The 17383-nt window shown below is 45.0% G+C and overlaps 1 protein-coding gene and 1 long non-coding RNA gene across 3 annotated transcripts; one reads left to right on the top strand and one right to left on the bottom strand.

Annotated features, from left to right (window-relative positions):
* Window positions 1-216: 216 nt before the first annotated feature.
* Window positions 217-14359, bottom strand: LOC148638719 (ORM1-like protein 3). 2 transcript variants are annotated; one of them, XM_088623329.1, is made up of 4 exons: window positions 13984-14359; window positions 11195-11398; window positions 9552-9703; window positions 217-8688 (listed from the first exon to the last, which is right to left on the bottom strand). In XM_088623329.1, exons 2-4 carry the CDS (start codon window positions 11366-11368, stop codon window positions 8553-8555), a joined length of 462 nt encoding a protein of 153 aa, XP_088479455.1. In that variant the 5' UTR covers window positions 11369-11398; window positions 13984-14359; the 3' UTR covers window positions 217-8552. The 2 variants fall into 2 exon arrangements, with proteins under 2 accessions (XP_088479455.1, XP_088479456.1); XM_088623330.1 differs by lacking the exon at window positions 13984-14359 and adding an exon at window positions 12358-12480.
* LOC148638718 (uncharacterized) lies at window positions 13494-17356 on the top strand. The gene is made up of 2 exons (XR_015931025.1): window positions 13494-13921; window positions 16952-17356. It is a non-coding gene; the product is annotated as an uncharacterized LOC148638718 (long non-coding RNA).
* Window positions 17357-17383: the final 27 nt, after the last annotated feature.

Here is a 17383-nt window from a genome sequence, read left to right as displayed (position 1 = left end):
TCCAACCTGCAAAAACATTTTCACTTTCAACTTGTCTTTGACAAATCTACTGACACCCAGTGGGGATTTATTATTAGGACAAAAAGCAATAATTAGTTGTAGTAGTTGTAGTTTCCACTGGAGGAGAACAGAGTGGTGATTAGGAAGCCATGATTGGTAAAGGCCAGGGAGACATTTGTCCAGGACACTGTAAAGGAAAACAATCACAGCAATGCCTTTTTTTACATGAATACTGAGCTTTATTATAATTTTTCAGAATACTGTACAAAGGAGTAGTAAAAAATAATATCTGCACACTTGAATAGTTTACAAAGTTTCTCTGTCTAAAGGACAGCTGAGGGCAGAGATCTCGCCAGAGCCCAGGGCTGGGAGGAGGCTGCCTCCTCCCAGCGCCAGAGAGGACCTCCTTCCTTTCCTCCCGCTTCCCTCTCTCGCTGCCCCGCTCGCCGGCGGCGCTGGGAGCCGGGGAAGCCTCCGGACACTCATGGGAGCAGCCAGGGCAGGCCACCGTGGCCGGCCGCTTCGGAGGAGCTCTGCGTCCCCAAAAAACCGGGAACCGTCCCGGCGCTTCTCGTGGGGTCCAACCCGAGGTTTAGCGGAGAATAAACCGCGCGGGTTGGCTCTGGATTGACACCAGGCTGGGGTGAATCTACATCTACATGCTTGACATGTGTCGCGGCTCTGGGGAAAGAAAAAGCCCATTTCCCAAAAGTCTTCCAAAGCTGGGTTTCTTTCCCGATTCGGCAAAGACTGCATCAGGTAAAACAGTACCTTTGGAGCCGGGTTCCCCAGTCCCGGTCCTGGTGATCCAGTGTGTCTGCAGGCTTTTTCCGGGCTCATTAAAGCAGCAGTACCTGGAGATCTGGGAGATGCTGTTAAACTGGTGCAATTAAGTCAATAACGAGCTGGCTCAGGTCCCTCTAGCCTAGCTGGACTGACAACCTGAAGATACACCAGCCCACCAGGACCAGGGCTGGGAGACCTTGCGCTCCACGACATTATCTCAGGACAGCTCTGTGCTGCCTCAGCTCGCACACAGTCTGCCCGGCAGTCCAGTGTAGGACTCAGCTGCTGCTTTCTGGGGTGCTCACTGAGGAGACCCCCTCCATCCTACGCCCAAGGTTTCAGCAACTGAGGTGACAAATGCTGTTGAAACCTTTTAAACACGTACAGTATAGAAAGAGAGAGCTTTAGACTCCACTTTTGTATCTGTGACACAAACTCAGTCTCTCCCTAAGATATCCATGCTTAATTTGTGTTGGATAAATGAGTCATTTTATTCTAAGTACCACTATACATATATACACACACAGCATGGAACACAGTCGCACTGGAAGTTCCTGTTCGTTTCTAGACAGATGTTTGTTATTGTGGAAGGAAATGCCTTTTCATCAGCGAGGTTAAGGCTCATGATATAAACACTGCAATGCCGGGGTGCTCAGGGCACTGTTTCTGTCAGTAAAGGCTAGGAGGAGAGAAAGCAATAAAAAACATTTAAAAAGATTTCACTAAGGTCAGAAAACTGCTTTACACTTTAACATTATCCTCTCTAATTTCTTCTAATAAATCTTTCACCTTTTTAAAAATGTTTGTTTTGCATATTTCCTACTGTAAGTTTTACTTTGTCATGGCCTCTATGTAAAGTATGAACCATATCTTAATTAAAGGTAAAAAGTATAAACGTAAAAAGCAACAAGAGTGGTACTTCGTAATCTGTAACATTGTCTCCTATACCGTTTCTTAAAAGTAGGTTTAAATGATTATTTTCTGCAAAAGCTGACATAACTCTACTGTCATGTAATCAATTGTAAAGAGAGCCGGCCGATGATTAACTTTAATGATGAAGTCATAAATAAACCAAATGATTAGCACACATAAACTGGGTTTATAATACATAATTTAACAATATGGTGGATTTTTCAGATAACAAACTCTCATGGCTTCCTATTGCTTTTAGGACAGAAAGGATGTTTTAAGAGAGTGGATTGAAAAAGGACAATAGAGCAGGCATGAGAGATTCATTTTGCTAACGAGCCAATTCTCCACTACAATTAGGCCCCAAAAAGACAAAAAATGAAAGTTATTTTATATTATTCAAACTTTTGCTGTGACTTACTGTATATTTCTTTCTAATATTGAATTCTCACGCAATGATCAGTTTTGCACCCTTCAATGGAAGGTCTGTGATTATTCGTGTGTGATTCTGTCCCCATGTGTTACAGCTTTAAAAAATATACTGGACTTTTCACTGCCAACATCACGATTAAGATCGATTGTGATTGTGTGCATTTTCCTTCATGTGAACTGTAACAGGGTGTCTCTTTGGAAAGAAATGTATTGACAAGGGAAAGCTTTAGCATAGCACTAACTGCAAACTAAGTGCTGCAGAGACCTTTGCAGTTTACAGCTCTCAGAAGGGTCATCTCCTTGCCTTCATTTCTCAATTCATCTTCCTCCAAACATGCCAATGGAGACCCAGCCTAGAATATGCTTCTCCGTACAACACAACACAGGACATTAATGCTGTCACACATGCCTCATTCATAATTTTCTCGTTCTAAAACACCAGGAAGGATTAAGACACACCCTTGAAAGAAAAATACAAAAACAGGTTATGTTCCACTAGGGATCAGAGTGCCACAATTCACGTAACTTCCTAAAGACAGCTGTAAGTAGAGGTCTGAAGCTCTAGATAGCTCTGTCTCCTTCACTTTCCCCAGGTGAGATGGACAAAATGGAAGTAAGGCATAATACACCCTAAAGAACAGCACTTTCAGGCAAAACAGACATCAGGAAACCAGTGCAAAATACCAAGAGCCTATTCTTCCAATTCCTAAACCCCTTTCTTCCAGTTCCTAAAACGCCTATCACACTGGTGTTTCAGGATACAACATCACCCAGGTCTGTCGCAGCTCATCTGCAGGCCTACCGTATAACACAGCAGCCCACTGCAACAAGAAAGAGACTCCCCCCTCCTCCCAGCCTGCAGCTCCAAGTGTCAGAGGACATTCCTGTTCCCTAGCTTGTGCATTTCTACAGCTGAACTAATGGGTTAACAAGTGTGCGGAAACCACTGTACCTCCGGCTTTTGTTTGTCCTGCAAAACTAGCCCATTTTCATAAGAAGAAAACAAACAAAAAAACATTCTTTAGCAATTAAAGAGTTGCTTTCCTAACCCAAGAAAGTCTACATACTTCCAATTTGCATTGGAAGAAACGAAACACACAAGACAAGGTATTGGATGCTGAAAACCAGCAGGTAATGTAACAACTGCAGGCAAGAAGATGGCATTTTCTCTGAGCCCACTGCAATGAAGAGCATCTCCTTATCATGCAGCATTAGTGGAACTGACTCCTGTAACCCACTGTACCACGGTGGCTGGGACCAGTTTCTTTAACTACACAGAGCTCCCAGGAGTCAGTCTTTTCCAGAAGCCTTGCCAATCAAGTGGCCCGACTGTACCTGACATGCCAGGTGTTTTAAAGCAGGAATCTGTCCTCCTTTCCAGAGGACGGCAACTCACAGGAAATTAAGAGTAACCACATAGAGGACAACAAGCTCTGTAGCTGGGAAAGGAAAAAGCTCAGGAGGGAAATGCTGGGGTGCTCTCAGAACCCCAGCTCCCTGTAGGGTGATACAGCCATTACTGCAGGGCACATTCAGTAACATCTTACTTCAGTGAGGATAAAAAGAACACCGGCATAAGTGCTTTGTAGACACTATGTAAAACAATAAAACAGAATGCCTAAAAAAAAGAGCAACATAAAATTGAACACAAACGTACCAGGATCACTATTACTGAGCTATGTGTCAGCTCTCAAGTCCTTACTGATTTAATCCTCACCTGACTCCTCTCTAGAGTCTGTCTGCTCTTAGCTGTCAGCGGAACTCAAGTCTCGTTACGAACCGCTACAGATAACTGCTACCATGAATAGTCATTTGCATGGATGATTGAAATGGAAAATTCATGTTGTTATATCGTGTTGTGTAACATTGTTTACGAAGGAGCAGGGATGGTGATTTTTAGCCTCCTTAAACGTCAGTTACACCTTACATACACTTCCAGATAATGCCCCCCAGCAAGGCTCATTCCCGAATCTGCACAGGCGCCAGGCCATACAGACAACGTGAGCCTCCACTGTTTTAATTAGTCTTCTGTGATTCCTAAAATGAAACCCTAGAATAGAACAAGGATTAGTAAAAACGAGAACGTCTGCAGTGTCCCTCTGTGTTTCATTTCAGCCAATTGCATTAAACGACCTTGGCTAACAGTGCCCATTATAACTCACAGAAACACATCATGCTGCAAAATCCCAGACAGACTGGGGTACCGAATCCCACACGCAGGGAGAAGCATATTAAGAAGTGACAACTAGGACATGAGCCAATGCTACAGATCCCTGCTGGAGAACTTGAAAAACACAAAGAAACTATCAGGAATCTTAACTCGGCAGATTCTATTTATAGGCAAACCGACTTTTAAAATTTCAAGAAAACTACTCTGGTACTGATTTACGCAATGGGATATGAGAAGTAAACAGCATTCGGAGACAAGGCCAACAGCTGTTGAAATGCTTCTACACCTCCAGTCTTGTCTCCTTTCACCATTAACCAACACTTGCAGCTGGTATCGGCTGTCGCGGGCTTCCTCTGTAGCGCGGCTTAGCTTTGGGAATGGTCCTGGGAACCCAGGATCCAGGACCCTCTAGTCTTCATTCCAGCTGAGCTCTTATTTGATTTCTTAACTGAACTAACAAGTGTGATCGGAATATTTTTTTTCCGCTCAAAAGGCTGCAGATCTGAAGTTACTGAATTTACATGGCTAAGTGGGTAAAACACCACCCCCAGTGTATTTAGGAGCTGAAAACAGAGATCTCATACGTCCTATTGTTTGGTCAAATTAGGGCTCAATTATGCAAATGACAGCTAAACTGGAACGAAAGCCAGTGGGGTCTGGGGTTGGGAACCCCAGGGGTACAGCGTCCTCTCAGAATCTGACAGCTCTCATGATCCAAGCACTACACTGCCCCTCATGCTCCCCCTGGTGCCGAGAACATGCACCTCTTTCTCTTTGACTAGTCACTGAAGTACAATACAACATATTTTCAACTACTAGAAAAATAGATAAAGATCTACTGGAAAGAAAATAACAAAATAAAAACAGAGAATGTTAAACCAAGCAAATGGCTAACTACAGAATGCCCAAGCCTACTACACAGCTGAAACTATTTGTGCAAAGTTAAGATCTAATTTACAAATATAAAAACACACACACAGACTGGACAGCCCTCTTTTCTCCCCTTCCCTTCTTTAAAATAACGTCGTGCTTGTCCCCGCAGGTTTGAAAAGAGAACTTGAACTTCTTCCACGCGAGTACATTCATCCACTTTCAGCCTCACATTTTCCTCCTCTGAGATTCCCAGGGTAGGAAACCGCGCCTGACGTCTGGGCCCGAACGCTTGTTTCTACCGAGTCTCTGAACCCAGACATCTCCGCTGAGGCAGAGCCCAGCGTCCTGCTGCCCCACAACACAGAAGGGCCCATGCATTTGTCTTTGTGGGTTGCCTGCCCTGACCTCTACTTTGTCACACCCAGAACGTGAACCTGCAAGGACCTGGATGGGTCACTTAAGAAACCGGGAATATCCACATTCCGATACTTGGGAATTTTTGGTCCTAACCAGCAAATAGACTTATTCAAATGAAAATAAGGGCTAACCATCAACCATGGGTGAAATATGTACCCTGTACCAGAGCAGGCAAACCTAACTGTTCAGACTACCTGATTACAACGCTTTAGCTCATAGGGCAGGGAGATCTGTGCCTGTCAATTTGTGTTATCGAGACAGGAGCATTGCTTCATAAGTAACAGAAGGGTGGCAAACTAGGAATATTAAACTAGACACACACACGCAGACGAGTACCAGATTTTCACAGAAAACATGCTTCAAATCACTACATAGTGTTCCATAAATTACATTAAAAATAAAAATACACACTTTAAATTAAAAACATGCTTTCTGATACTCAAATAAAGTAAAACTAGCCAGTTATCCCTAAGCTCTATATCCCACTTAGTTTTTTTTTTTTTTAAATACTAGAACTAATGCAGAGGCAGCCTAAGTCATAACTACCCAGACAGCACTAAAGGTGAAACAAACACCGGAATTGCAAAAAGTTGTACCCGAAAAAGTTAATGCAAGCTCGGTGCTTGGCCAGCAAGGCCTTTGCCAGCTTGGATATAGAACAGGAAACCTTCTGGCAGCCAAAGTCTCCTAACAATTAGTCAAGCCTTCCTGTAGAACATCTCCCATCCTTGGGTTTCTAAAATCCCAGATTCTTTAATTACATTCTCGCATTTTTCCCCACTCTGCAGTGCCACATACTATTCATATGGGGCATCTAAAGCACTTAAGAACTTTTTTTTTTATCCTTCAGAGTCCAGAGCGTGCTGTAAACTTGGCTAGAGACTCCCACCAGCCACTTCAAACACAGCTGGCAAGAGGCAGTCACTCTGCGACCCAGGATTCTCAGCTCCTCGCCGGACTGTCAAAGACTTATCTTGAAACGTTCTGCACGTCCACGATAGTGTGTGGACACTTTATGAGTAGACAAAAAATGTGACTCCAGAAGATCTTTCTGTAAGTACGACTTGTGTCCTGTTTTTATTTCCTGCCTGGGGAGTTTTTAATGTGTTTGAGACGTCACGGTTCTTGTCAGTTCCACACATTTCCCATTCAGTCAATTTTTTTGCCAGACCCTCAGAATCCCTCTTTTTCCAGCAAACCCCCATATTCAACAGCGCACTGTCTGGGTGTTCCCCAGTGTGACCCTCTCATCCCCAGCAATTCGTTCAGCCTGAAAAAGCCACATCTAAGCAGCTTTACTGAAAACACGAAAAATAAAATTCCCTGGCAGAAAGAGATAGCCAGATCAGTTTGTTTCCTGAGAGAGGGGCTCTCTTCTGTTGTCTAGGATGACGACTGAAAGAGTGATGTTGAAAAATCAGAACGCACAAGACTGCAATACTGTCTCCAGTTACCGTGCGTTTAAAGATCACAGAATGCAATGAGAGAGTTATAGTACGATGCAATATCAGGATGCTTACTTTAGGAAAAATGGATACTGTATTATTAACTTACTCAGCTGATGTTTTTATCCAAAGCATTTGTGCCAATATGTATAGCTAGGCACTTTTATCAGAGCAATTGAAGTACCTGGTACAGTATAAGAGTACAAGAGAGGCGACCCTGACAAGATTTTAAGTGCCAACCTTCCAGTCTTAAGGCCATAGCCCAAAGCACGTCTGCACGCTGCTGCAGTTAAAAGGCATATGTTTCTATAATATGAGAAAACTGTTTCAAAAGCAACTATAAATAGCTTCAGAGTGCTGACCTAATGATTCCTTTCCTTGAAATGCACCTCCCTCTTCAAAAATGGCTTGTAACAGAAATCTGGTGATCCAGTTATGCACAGCATGAGGATGCATTTCCAATACAGAGCTATCACTTTGAACAGGAAACATGCGCATTAAGACAACCTAGGCTGCGGTCTGATAAAGGCTTTCATTTCAAGACCCGAAACCCAGGGATTCCTTTATCATACAGCATGAAGCAGCAGGACAAATTGTGGTTCCCCGAGTATCTCTCCCTTTCCTCAGTCTTTTCAAGCCTTGCTAATTCCCTTTGACTTTTAACATCAGACTGACAACTCTCTGCTTTGCAGACTTCGCAGCCAAACATTTTGTCCTAGTTGCTCAACAGAGAGCGAGGAGCCAGTTCCTAATAAAATGGTTACATTACATTAGCAGTCGCAACTGAATAAAAAAAAATGAAAATCTACCCAGCATCAGAGATTGTATGCCTGCAGTTTCCATGGTCAACAGGTGACAATGCTCTGGCAATACTTACTAGCAAACACGTACACATTCACACAAACACAGGTAATGAAAAGTGAGCAGACTGAATCCAGCAGAGAGGATGCAGAGAGCACAGAGGGAGGCCCAGAACACTGCAGGGCAGATACTACCCTCTTCTGGCCTTCTTGTAGGGTGCAGGCCTCTGCTTTGATTGTCAATGGGGTTTTCTGGCATAAATTTGCCCACACATTCTGCCATGTGTCATCTCTGAGTGGGCAAGGCAAAACAGGAGCAGACAGAGGGGTTCTGTTTCAACACCTAACTGGTTTGCAAGCCCTTAATGAGACTAGATCTGTGAAATGCTGTCAACCATATCTATGAACACAATATTGCTTAAGAGAATGAAACATAATAAAATGAGAAGGTTTGAGAGGAAACTAAGCTCAGCAGACAAAGTTTAAGGGCTTTTGCACAGCAGGCAACCAGTCACTTGTTTTCTCTGGGTCTTCTGAACTTAGTTTCTCATGGCTGTAGTCCAAAACCCATTGTAACACTGAGGTGTGAAAAGCTGTGCTGCACTGGATTACCAGTCCTGCAGGTGTCCCTCCTCTGCCAGGGTAGAAGGGGACCACGAGTTTGCGGGGTTCAGCTGAGGGTTGCAAGGACGGGGGTCAGGGTCAGAGTCCTCCAGGGCGTCAGTATTTGTTGATGCCGAAGATCCGGACGCCGTGCAGCTGGGGCAGTTTGGGAATGACCACAGTCACGAGGGAAACCGTATTTATGATGAAGTGGATCCGGTCATACTTTGTGTAGAAGCTGGTTAGGATGTACCTTGAGAGCAGAGAAATACATTTGTTACGCTAAAACTATCAAAAAAAGTAAACTTCCAAACAGGGCTATAGTCCGCTCAGAAATGTTCTAGTGAAAGTCTATCACTGGTTCACTCATCTTCCACACATTCACTTTCAGGAAATGCTTTCTCCTTAGAGGGGTCACGATGAGCCAGAGCCCAGCCTGGCAGGACTGAACCCAGGACAGGATACCAGTCCATCACAGGGCACACACACTGACTCACTCTCGCACAGATGGGGAAGACTTAGACACACTAATTAACCTGGATAGCATGCTTCTAGACTGTGGGAGGAAACACAAGCACTTGAAGAAAAATCTAAGGGATAACATACAAAACTCCACATCGAAAGCACACCAGACCAGAATTTAACCCAGGACCCAACAGTACTAATCACTGCTCATCATTACTCTGCAATAACTGAATAGTGTGACTAACAGCAGTACTTAAACTACTTAAATCACTATACAAAAACACCACCATAGTGTACTAAGGAAGTAAAGACACATTCTTCAAATAATAATTCACACTAAACCACTGTCAGTCTGACTGTCCTAGAGGTTTCTAACACGGGCTGCTTAGACAGCCACAGACAGGCACCTCAGAGCCACCAGGAGCTATTTCAGGAGTGGAAGAAATGCTACTTTCATCTGCTGAGAGGAATAATTAGCTGTTCCAAAGCACATTTTTGCTGTCATTTTTGCTGTCATGAGGGTGAGAGTGAAAGCTCCAAATCTGTCCTTCTGAAAAGCTGCATCTTTTTCCACAGTAAGAGAGCACAAACGTGCTGAGCACATCAAAACCTGAAAAGACCTTGTGACTCCGTGCAGGTGTGTGCACTCACAGGATGATGGGTGTGATGGTTAAGAACTTTCGAGAGGCGGTGAACTGCACTCCATAGTCCATCTGCTCCCAGTGTGTGAGGAGACGGGCCTTGCCCTGATCTGGGGTCTCGAAGGGTGTCCCTTTGACCGTGTGCAGGAAAATGTACATACACTGAGCAGAGAGAATAAAACAGATCAGCACACACACACAGCACCCACAGAGACAGAACAGGACTGACTGGCTCGCGCACGGAACGGCCCACACAACCTGCCTGCTGCTGCAGATGGCTACAAACAGAAAAACAACGACACACACAAAATGTCACATAAGCACTGCATAAATAAAATAAAAAGTTCCTTCTCACCCTGAACTTAAAATCATCTGATAAGCTTAAAATGAATTCAATCTCATCTTTAAGGAACAAACTGAGTAAAACAAGGCAACAGATTTCCCTGCATGTTTTATTATTGAGCCCACTGAACCTCCTGGTTAGAAACAGAATAAGAAAGAAATGAGGCAAATGTCTTTTGCATTTTATATGGATAAAAAATATCTCCTTTTATAAAATTCCTTTTATAAAATTCTTAACGGAAATGCCAAAGGAGGCTTGAACACCACACGACCTCCCTCGCTCTCGCTGTGTCCCAGGGCCTGTGCAGTGGCTGGGGGGAGTGGCGTGTGTGTGTGTGTGTGTGTGTGTGTGTGTGTGTGTGTGTGTGTGTGTGTGAGGGAGGGCTGGGGGGAGTGGCATGTGTGTGTGTGTGTGTGTGTGTGTGTGAGGGAGGGCTGGGGGGAGTGGCGTGTGTGTGAGGGAGGGCTGGGGGGAGTGGCGTGTGTGTGTGTGTGTGTGAGTGTGTGTGTGTGAGGGAGGGCTGGGGGGAGTGGCGTGTGTGTGTGTGTGTGTGTGAGTGTGTGTGTGTGAGGGAGGGCTGGGGGGAGTGGCGTGTGTGTGTGTGTGTGTGTGTGTGAGTGTGTGTGTGTGAGGGAGGGCTGGGGGGAGTGGCGTGTGTGTGTGTGTGTGTGAGTGTGTGTGTGTGAGGGAGGGCTGGGGGGAGTGGCGTGTGTGTGTGTGTGAGGGAGGGCCGGGGGGAGTGGTGTGTGTGTGTGTGAGGTAGGGCTGGGGGGAGTGGTGTGTGTGCGTGTGTGTGTGTGTGTGAGGGTGGGCTGGGGGGAGTGGTGTGTGTGCGTGTGTGTGTGTGTGTGTGTGAGGGTGGGCTGGGGGGAGTGGTGTGTGTGTGTGTGTGTGAGGGAGGGCTGGGGGAGAGTCCTGGGGGCTGGGGGGGAGTGGTGTGTGTGCGTGTGTGTGTGTGTGAGGGTGGGCTGGGGGGAGTGGTGTGTGTGTGTGTGTGTGTGTGTGTGTGTGTGTGTGTGAGGGAGGGCTGGGGGAGAGTCCTGGGGGCTGGGGGGGAGTGGTGTGTGTGAGTGTGAGGGAGGGCTGGGGGGAGTGGCGTGTGTGTGTGAGGGAGGGCCGGGGGGAGTGGTGTGTGTGTGTGAGGGAGGGCCGGGGGGAGTGGTGTGTGTGTGTGTGTGTGTGTGTGTGTGTGAGTGTGTGTGTGTGAGGGTGGGCTGGGGGGAGTGGCGTGTGTGTGTGTGTGTGTGAGGGGGGGCTGGGGGAGAGTCCTGGGGGCTGGGGGGCAGTGGCTGTCACGTTCATCCTCTCACCATGTTGTGGATGAGGTTGGTGAGGGTCCAGACCACAGGCACGCTGACGAAAGGGATGCTCAGCAGGATGACGTGCAGCAGCCCGATTCCCAAGACGTAGGACAGCCAGATCCCCCGGCTGTTCATCACCCGCGTGTTGGGGTTCACCTCGCTGTGCGCCGTTCCCACGTTCATCCTCCTGCCGCCTCCACAACCCCACGACCCCTGCAAACAACACCGACAGACACCTGGGGAGTGACTCAAGAGTGCCCCCTCCAGTGCCCACAATGGAATAAGACATCCTACAGCCCAGGCCTGTGCTCTTACACAAGCTACAGTGACCTCCCCACATCGTTCCCCTACTCAGGTAGCTCTGCTGTTTCTTGGAAACATTTCTCCAGCATAAACAGTAGGATCTCCACCTGTAAAAATGGACGTTGCCTCCTAAAAAATTAAAAGCCTAAAGCATAATGCAATAAATGCATGTAAGACAAGTTTTGTACCTGTAAAAGCACATGGTTATGCATCAGTCATTTTGATTAAATCTGAGGCTTGCATGATGAATGTTTCAAGGCCATGTTACACAAAAAAAAACTTGAGGATAAATATATTTTTTAAATACAATTTTAAATTAAAAATATTTAGTTCATTGTACAGAGGTGCAGAGGTTAACTCTGCTGCCTCATAGCACTGGAGCCCTGGATTCAATTCCAGACTAGGGTGCTCTCTGTGTGGAGTTTTTGAGTGTTCTCCCTGTGTTCATGTGGGTTTCCTCCAGGAGCTCCAGTTTGCTCCCACAGTTCAAAGACAAGCTGGTAGGTTAACTGGCTTCTGGGAAAATGCAGTGGGCTGGCATTCTGTCCAAGAGATACCCTGCTTTGCACCAGTTGCTTGCTGGGATAGGCCCCAGCTCCCCTGTGCCTCTGAACTGGAAGAAGTGGTAAGAAGATAGATAGATGGATAATATTTAGTATATTACTGTTATCATAAACAGAAAATTGTTGTGTCTTGCAGAGAACACATATCTCTGCTACTAATCTAAGCCTTACACAGATAATTAAAAGCTTTTCTTTATAAATGGGTAGAACATATTTCAGGCATAAGAAGAATAAGCAAATCTCATAAACAGACCAACAGAGCATGCTTTTTTTCTAAATGTTTGCAAAGCTACATGGGGTACTAACAGTTAAACGTGATCAATGGGTTTAATCAATGATTGTTTTGCTTCTGTTCCTTTCTGATCGTCTTGTCTGCTCACTAGAAAGACATCAGCAAAATGCACCCAGATCAGGAACTGAGCCGCGTCCCTGTGTAACACAAAAGTTCAGCAATAAACATAAAATAGAAAGAGGCCTACAGAAGACCCAGCATGTGCATTTTCCTTCATCTGTGTTAACCAGAACGAGGTCTTCATCCTTGTTTTATTGATGGCCCTGGACACAATGTATTGCAGTCAGGAGGAATGGTGTACTCTGGTGTAGTGTTTGGACCCGACCGGCCTTGGATTGGATACTGTATGTTATTGACACTCTGCCCAGCTGTGATACACTGATAACTGTATCTGTCACCCAGAAGCGATTACTGTTCTCACAGTTAGTGTTGCTATCTAAGTGGGGAGCAAAATGTTTCACATTCAATTTTAAAAAGAAATTGCAATACACGTTTTATGTAGAATAAAGGAATAAAGACATATGCCGCATTTGCTGAATTGAGGAATAAAGACATTTGCAATATAAAAGATGAACGATCATTTCAGATCGCCACACAGCTGAAACCCTGGGAGGATTACTCTCTGTTTTAAAATGGTGTCACAAGAGTTTACAACTAATCCATAGAAACCTGACCCCTTTTTAAAGATTGCAATTTTATCCAGCAAGATTTTGTTTTCTGTTCATTCTGTGTTTTCTTAATGAAAGAACCAAGACTGTGTCACTGTCCTGGTTCTGGCGTTATTGCTGACTTCCTGTCAGTTTCATTTTGTCTGATTCCAGAATGTGACTCCCTCCTCTGCGATAAACGGTTCTTAAACTAAGATTGCGAAGAGCTATCTGTGCTATTAAATTCTGCACTATTCTGTGTAATCTGTGCTATTAAATGCTCAAATGAACCCCCCACCCCCAACACACACACACAGTGTGATGCTACATTCAGCAATTAAAGGAAACGACTCGCGTCGACAGAGCCCTTCAAAACATCGGTCCTGAAAGACGTGACTTGTTGAGTGAGCCATGTGAAAACATCTCCGTCTTCTCCGGGAGAGTCGTCATCGTGTTCAAGTCACAGTACCCCGGGGTCAGGAAAGGGGCTCGGTTTAAACACCACACTGGACAGCGTCACCTCTCCAGAGCCTGCTGTCACAGCACAGCCCGAGGCAGACGCGTCACGGTGATGAAGACCCCAATAACAGGTGTACCATACTCCTGCCACTGAGACCAGGACACAGGTCGTGGGGAGCGACACGGATCACCCGTGGGGCGGACTCGCCCACTCGAGCTGCTGCTTTCTGAATGTCTGCAGCCCCAGCGCGCCGGTGCCGAAACTTCCCCCCACAAACTTAGCCGGCCGTCTACGTTACAGACACTGTGTACATATTGTGACCACAGCTGGGGTACAGCCTGAGACCCCTGACCTCCCCTCTGGCGTCACCAACACGCTCCCCGTGAGAGAAAACGACAACAACGGCCGGTCGCCGCCAGCCGTGACCTAATGGAGATGACCGTACAGACAAGAGCTACATCACCGTGCACGGTATTATTTTTGAACAGGACTTGACAATAATATACATAAGGCACAGTCTAACGGTAACTCACGGGGAGAGCAGAGGCAGTCGGCGAAGCTTTCGGGTTTCTTGAGCGTCACAGACAGCAACCGATGCACTTTAGAGGAAGCAGCACCGTTTTTAGTCTGAATTCGATATTATCCCAATCTTGTTATATAATTCCAAATCTCTCCTTCTCCTCCGTCGTGTTTGTGCCGTTGTGTGTTCGTCTTTCTGTCCCGACTACTTCTGCCCCTCCGGTCCTTGTGCACAGTTTTTAGGTATTTATTTCGATCACTTTGTGCTGAAAAAAAAATCTGCGTGGAAAATGTAGCACAATTTTGCCCCCCGTCACTTTTTTATTTCCTCGGCGAACAGCTGGTGACAGCTCAGCTGAAGCTCGTCGTTTAACGTCACCATTTTCAGCGCACCTAGCGTTCGTGACGTCACAAGAGGAGGACCGCTGCCCTTTGGGATTGTGGGAAATGTAGTCATTAGTTACTAACTGTTGCTTGATCATCGAGAGGACGGCTTTTCTCAAATGACTTGCATTTTAGAAATATTTACTGATCTGTAAAAAACATATATACTACAACAGTTACATAATGTAACTAAGAGTTGCAGTGTTCTGGATCAGAAATGGGGACTTAAATGCTCCAAATAAAGGGATTACATTTAAGGAAAGCATGCATAAACATTTAGACATTTTTATTAACAGTACGGAGAAGCAAAGAAAATCACTTTTAATGACTGGTGTGGTAACTATTAGTGTGTTAAATGTAGGGTGGTAAAGAATCTTAGAACCTAAGTTATTATATGGCCTCCTTAAGATGCTCAGCTGTATATAATATGGCGAGCCAGTATGAAAGATGTAAAATATTATTTTTGTTTTAATTTAACCTTAATTAAGATTCAAAGCCACTGTTTCAAAATGAGATACCAATTCAAGAGCACCATGTGGGGCATGTGATAAAATCATTTAGGTCGGAGTTATCAGGCTGATAAACGCCTGAGCTCTGCAGAAACTCTTTAAGAGCATATCGAACTGTCAGAAAACCAATATATCCACACAACAGTGCACAATAATGACACCCTTAACTGGAAGAGCTGTTACACTTTCATATTATTAGAGAATACCCAAAGATAAACAGTCTGGTCACAAATATTTCAACACCTCCCATGTGTAGCCCCCACTGAAGAAGACAGATGTCAAATCCGTGGCAGACAAAGTTTAACGGACGCACTCTGGATCATTTCTCTATCATCTACAGACCGGTCTCGGGGCAACATTTAAAGACCATGGAGACAGAAAGTACCACACAACAAAAATAAATGACATTTTACAATCATCATCAAACGGCTATAGAGAAATGCCAACCGATTTGGGGGAGAACACATCGGTGTCCACTTCTTGAGTGACAGCGGTCTGAATCGTTACTCAAACCTGCCGCCCGAAGTCTTGCTTCTCCTCTCTTGTCACCCTTGAAAACAAATAACTCGACAAGTCCAGTCTCTCGAGTCTCCCCATGTCTCCTGCCCTGTGAGGCTCACTGTGCTAGAAGCCAGGGACCCCCTACTGATTAAAACCCACGAGCTGTAAATCACTTCCACTGGTTTATTTGTGCTGCAGAATCTGTCAGTAGATCTTTCCCTCCTGGAAGTCAGTGACATTATCGCTCTCTGCATGAACGTCTCCATCTGTCATTGTCCCTCCCATACCATGCCTTCAGAAAGTATACAGACCCCTCCACCTTTTCACACTTTGTGGTGGTGTACACTTATTTCAAAATGTAAATGTAAATGGGAGATTTCTGTTTTTAATTTTTAATAAATTATTAATAAATAAAAACAGGTTTTCACTTTGTCATTATGGTGAATTACGTGTCGATTGATGGTAAAAAATAATCAATTCAGTCCATTTTGAAATGAGTCTACAACACAAGAAAGTGTGGAAAAAGTGGAGGAGGCTCAATACTTTCTGAAGGCACTGTATAACTTAAAGCATTTTAAAAATGCAAAGCACACGAATAATAATGTAATCGCCTTACTTAAGGGGCAGCCATATTCATAAAAATATTATTGATTAATTGCATTCACTGCGCTGTACATGTTTTTCATCCCAAAGGATAACACTGAAGTTTACATCCTGGCCAAATTCCCTATTGGCCCTTACCAATCATGGCTTCCTAATAATCCCCATCTATGAACTGGCTTCATCACTCTGCTCTCCTCCCCACTGAGAGCTGGTGTGGGGTGAGCGTACTGGTGCATCATCCAGAAGGGGCTGCACACTGGTGGTGGTGGAGGGGAGTCCCCATTACCTGTAAAGCGCTTTGAGTGGAGTGTCCAGAAAAGCACTATATAAGTGTAAGCGATTATTATTATTAAATACAGGAGAGGGCCCTCTTCACCCCAGCACGAAGGTGCAACTCCCACCAGGGTCCCATCAGCCATTCTGCTCCTGCAGCCCCACTACGTGGCATAGCAGGGGGAGGAGTGAGAAACTGCTTCACCAATGAAATAAAGCAGGAACTTTATGTACCTATAGGTCAGACTGTATAAGATCCAAGGCCAGAGTCAGGGATGATGATGATGATGTCGATAATAATGGAAGAAAAACGATTTTACAACCTTCTGTATATGAGGGTCAAAAGTCAAGCTGGGATCTATTATCACCCCTAATTCCTTTAGTTTTGATTGAACTGCAAGCACACGGCCACCCACAGATAGGGTTCTTGTATTGGCTTTTCGTCAGTGATGGGAGGAGATACTGTAATACGTATGCAGTTCAGCACCTTGCACAAAAAGAAGTAGACACAAACACAGCAGTGGCTGGCACTGGCTGTCTTGCAGGGACTTGTACAAATCAGCCTTCTGCACAATAGCAGAAATGCTGCGAGGAAAACCAGTTCTGCTGTGCTAGTATTAGTAATAAATACTATACACCTGGCCTTCCATGATGCAGACTCAACAGGAATGTCTGTTTCACAGTTATAACCATCTGATTCCTCTCTCTCTAGTCCTTTAGAAAAACCCAACCAAGCTGTCCCTCCCTGTGAGCTTCCTGAGCAACTCCACCTGTATGACAACTCCAACCTGTCTCTGAGCAGCGTGAGCTCCAGCCGATTCAATCCCCCAATTTCCTCACCTTCTGTCCAGAGCAGAACTGACCAGGCGTCTCACAGATCCCCAGGAGCCTCATGCGTCCCGTATCCCCCTCAAAAAGGAAAATACAGGCATACCTGTCAGGGATGAACAAAACAAGCAAGGCCAAGACTTTTTTTTTCCCAAAAAAGAGAACACATTTGATTAAGCATGTCACGATGATTTCCACCAGTAGTTCATTGTCTAGCATATTGTAACAATGAATCGTTTCCCTCATTTTTAATAGGAGAAGCAATAAAGGGTGTTTGAACTTTTAACAGTGAATGCAGCAACATTTTCATTGCTAT

Source organism: Lepisosteus platostomus, chromosome 28, assembly GCF_059453375.1.
Source record: "Lepisosteus platostomus isolate fLepPlt1 chromosome 28, fLepPlt1.hap1, whole genome shotgun sequence".
Lineage (NCBI taxonomy): Eukaryota > Metazoa > Chordata > Actinopteri > Semionotiformes > Lepisosteidae > Lepisosteus > Lepisosteus platostomus.
Note: the sequence above shows the minus strand (reverse complement) of the source record. Positions and strands in the feature narration are given on the sequence as shown.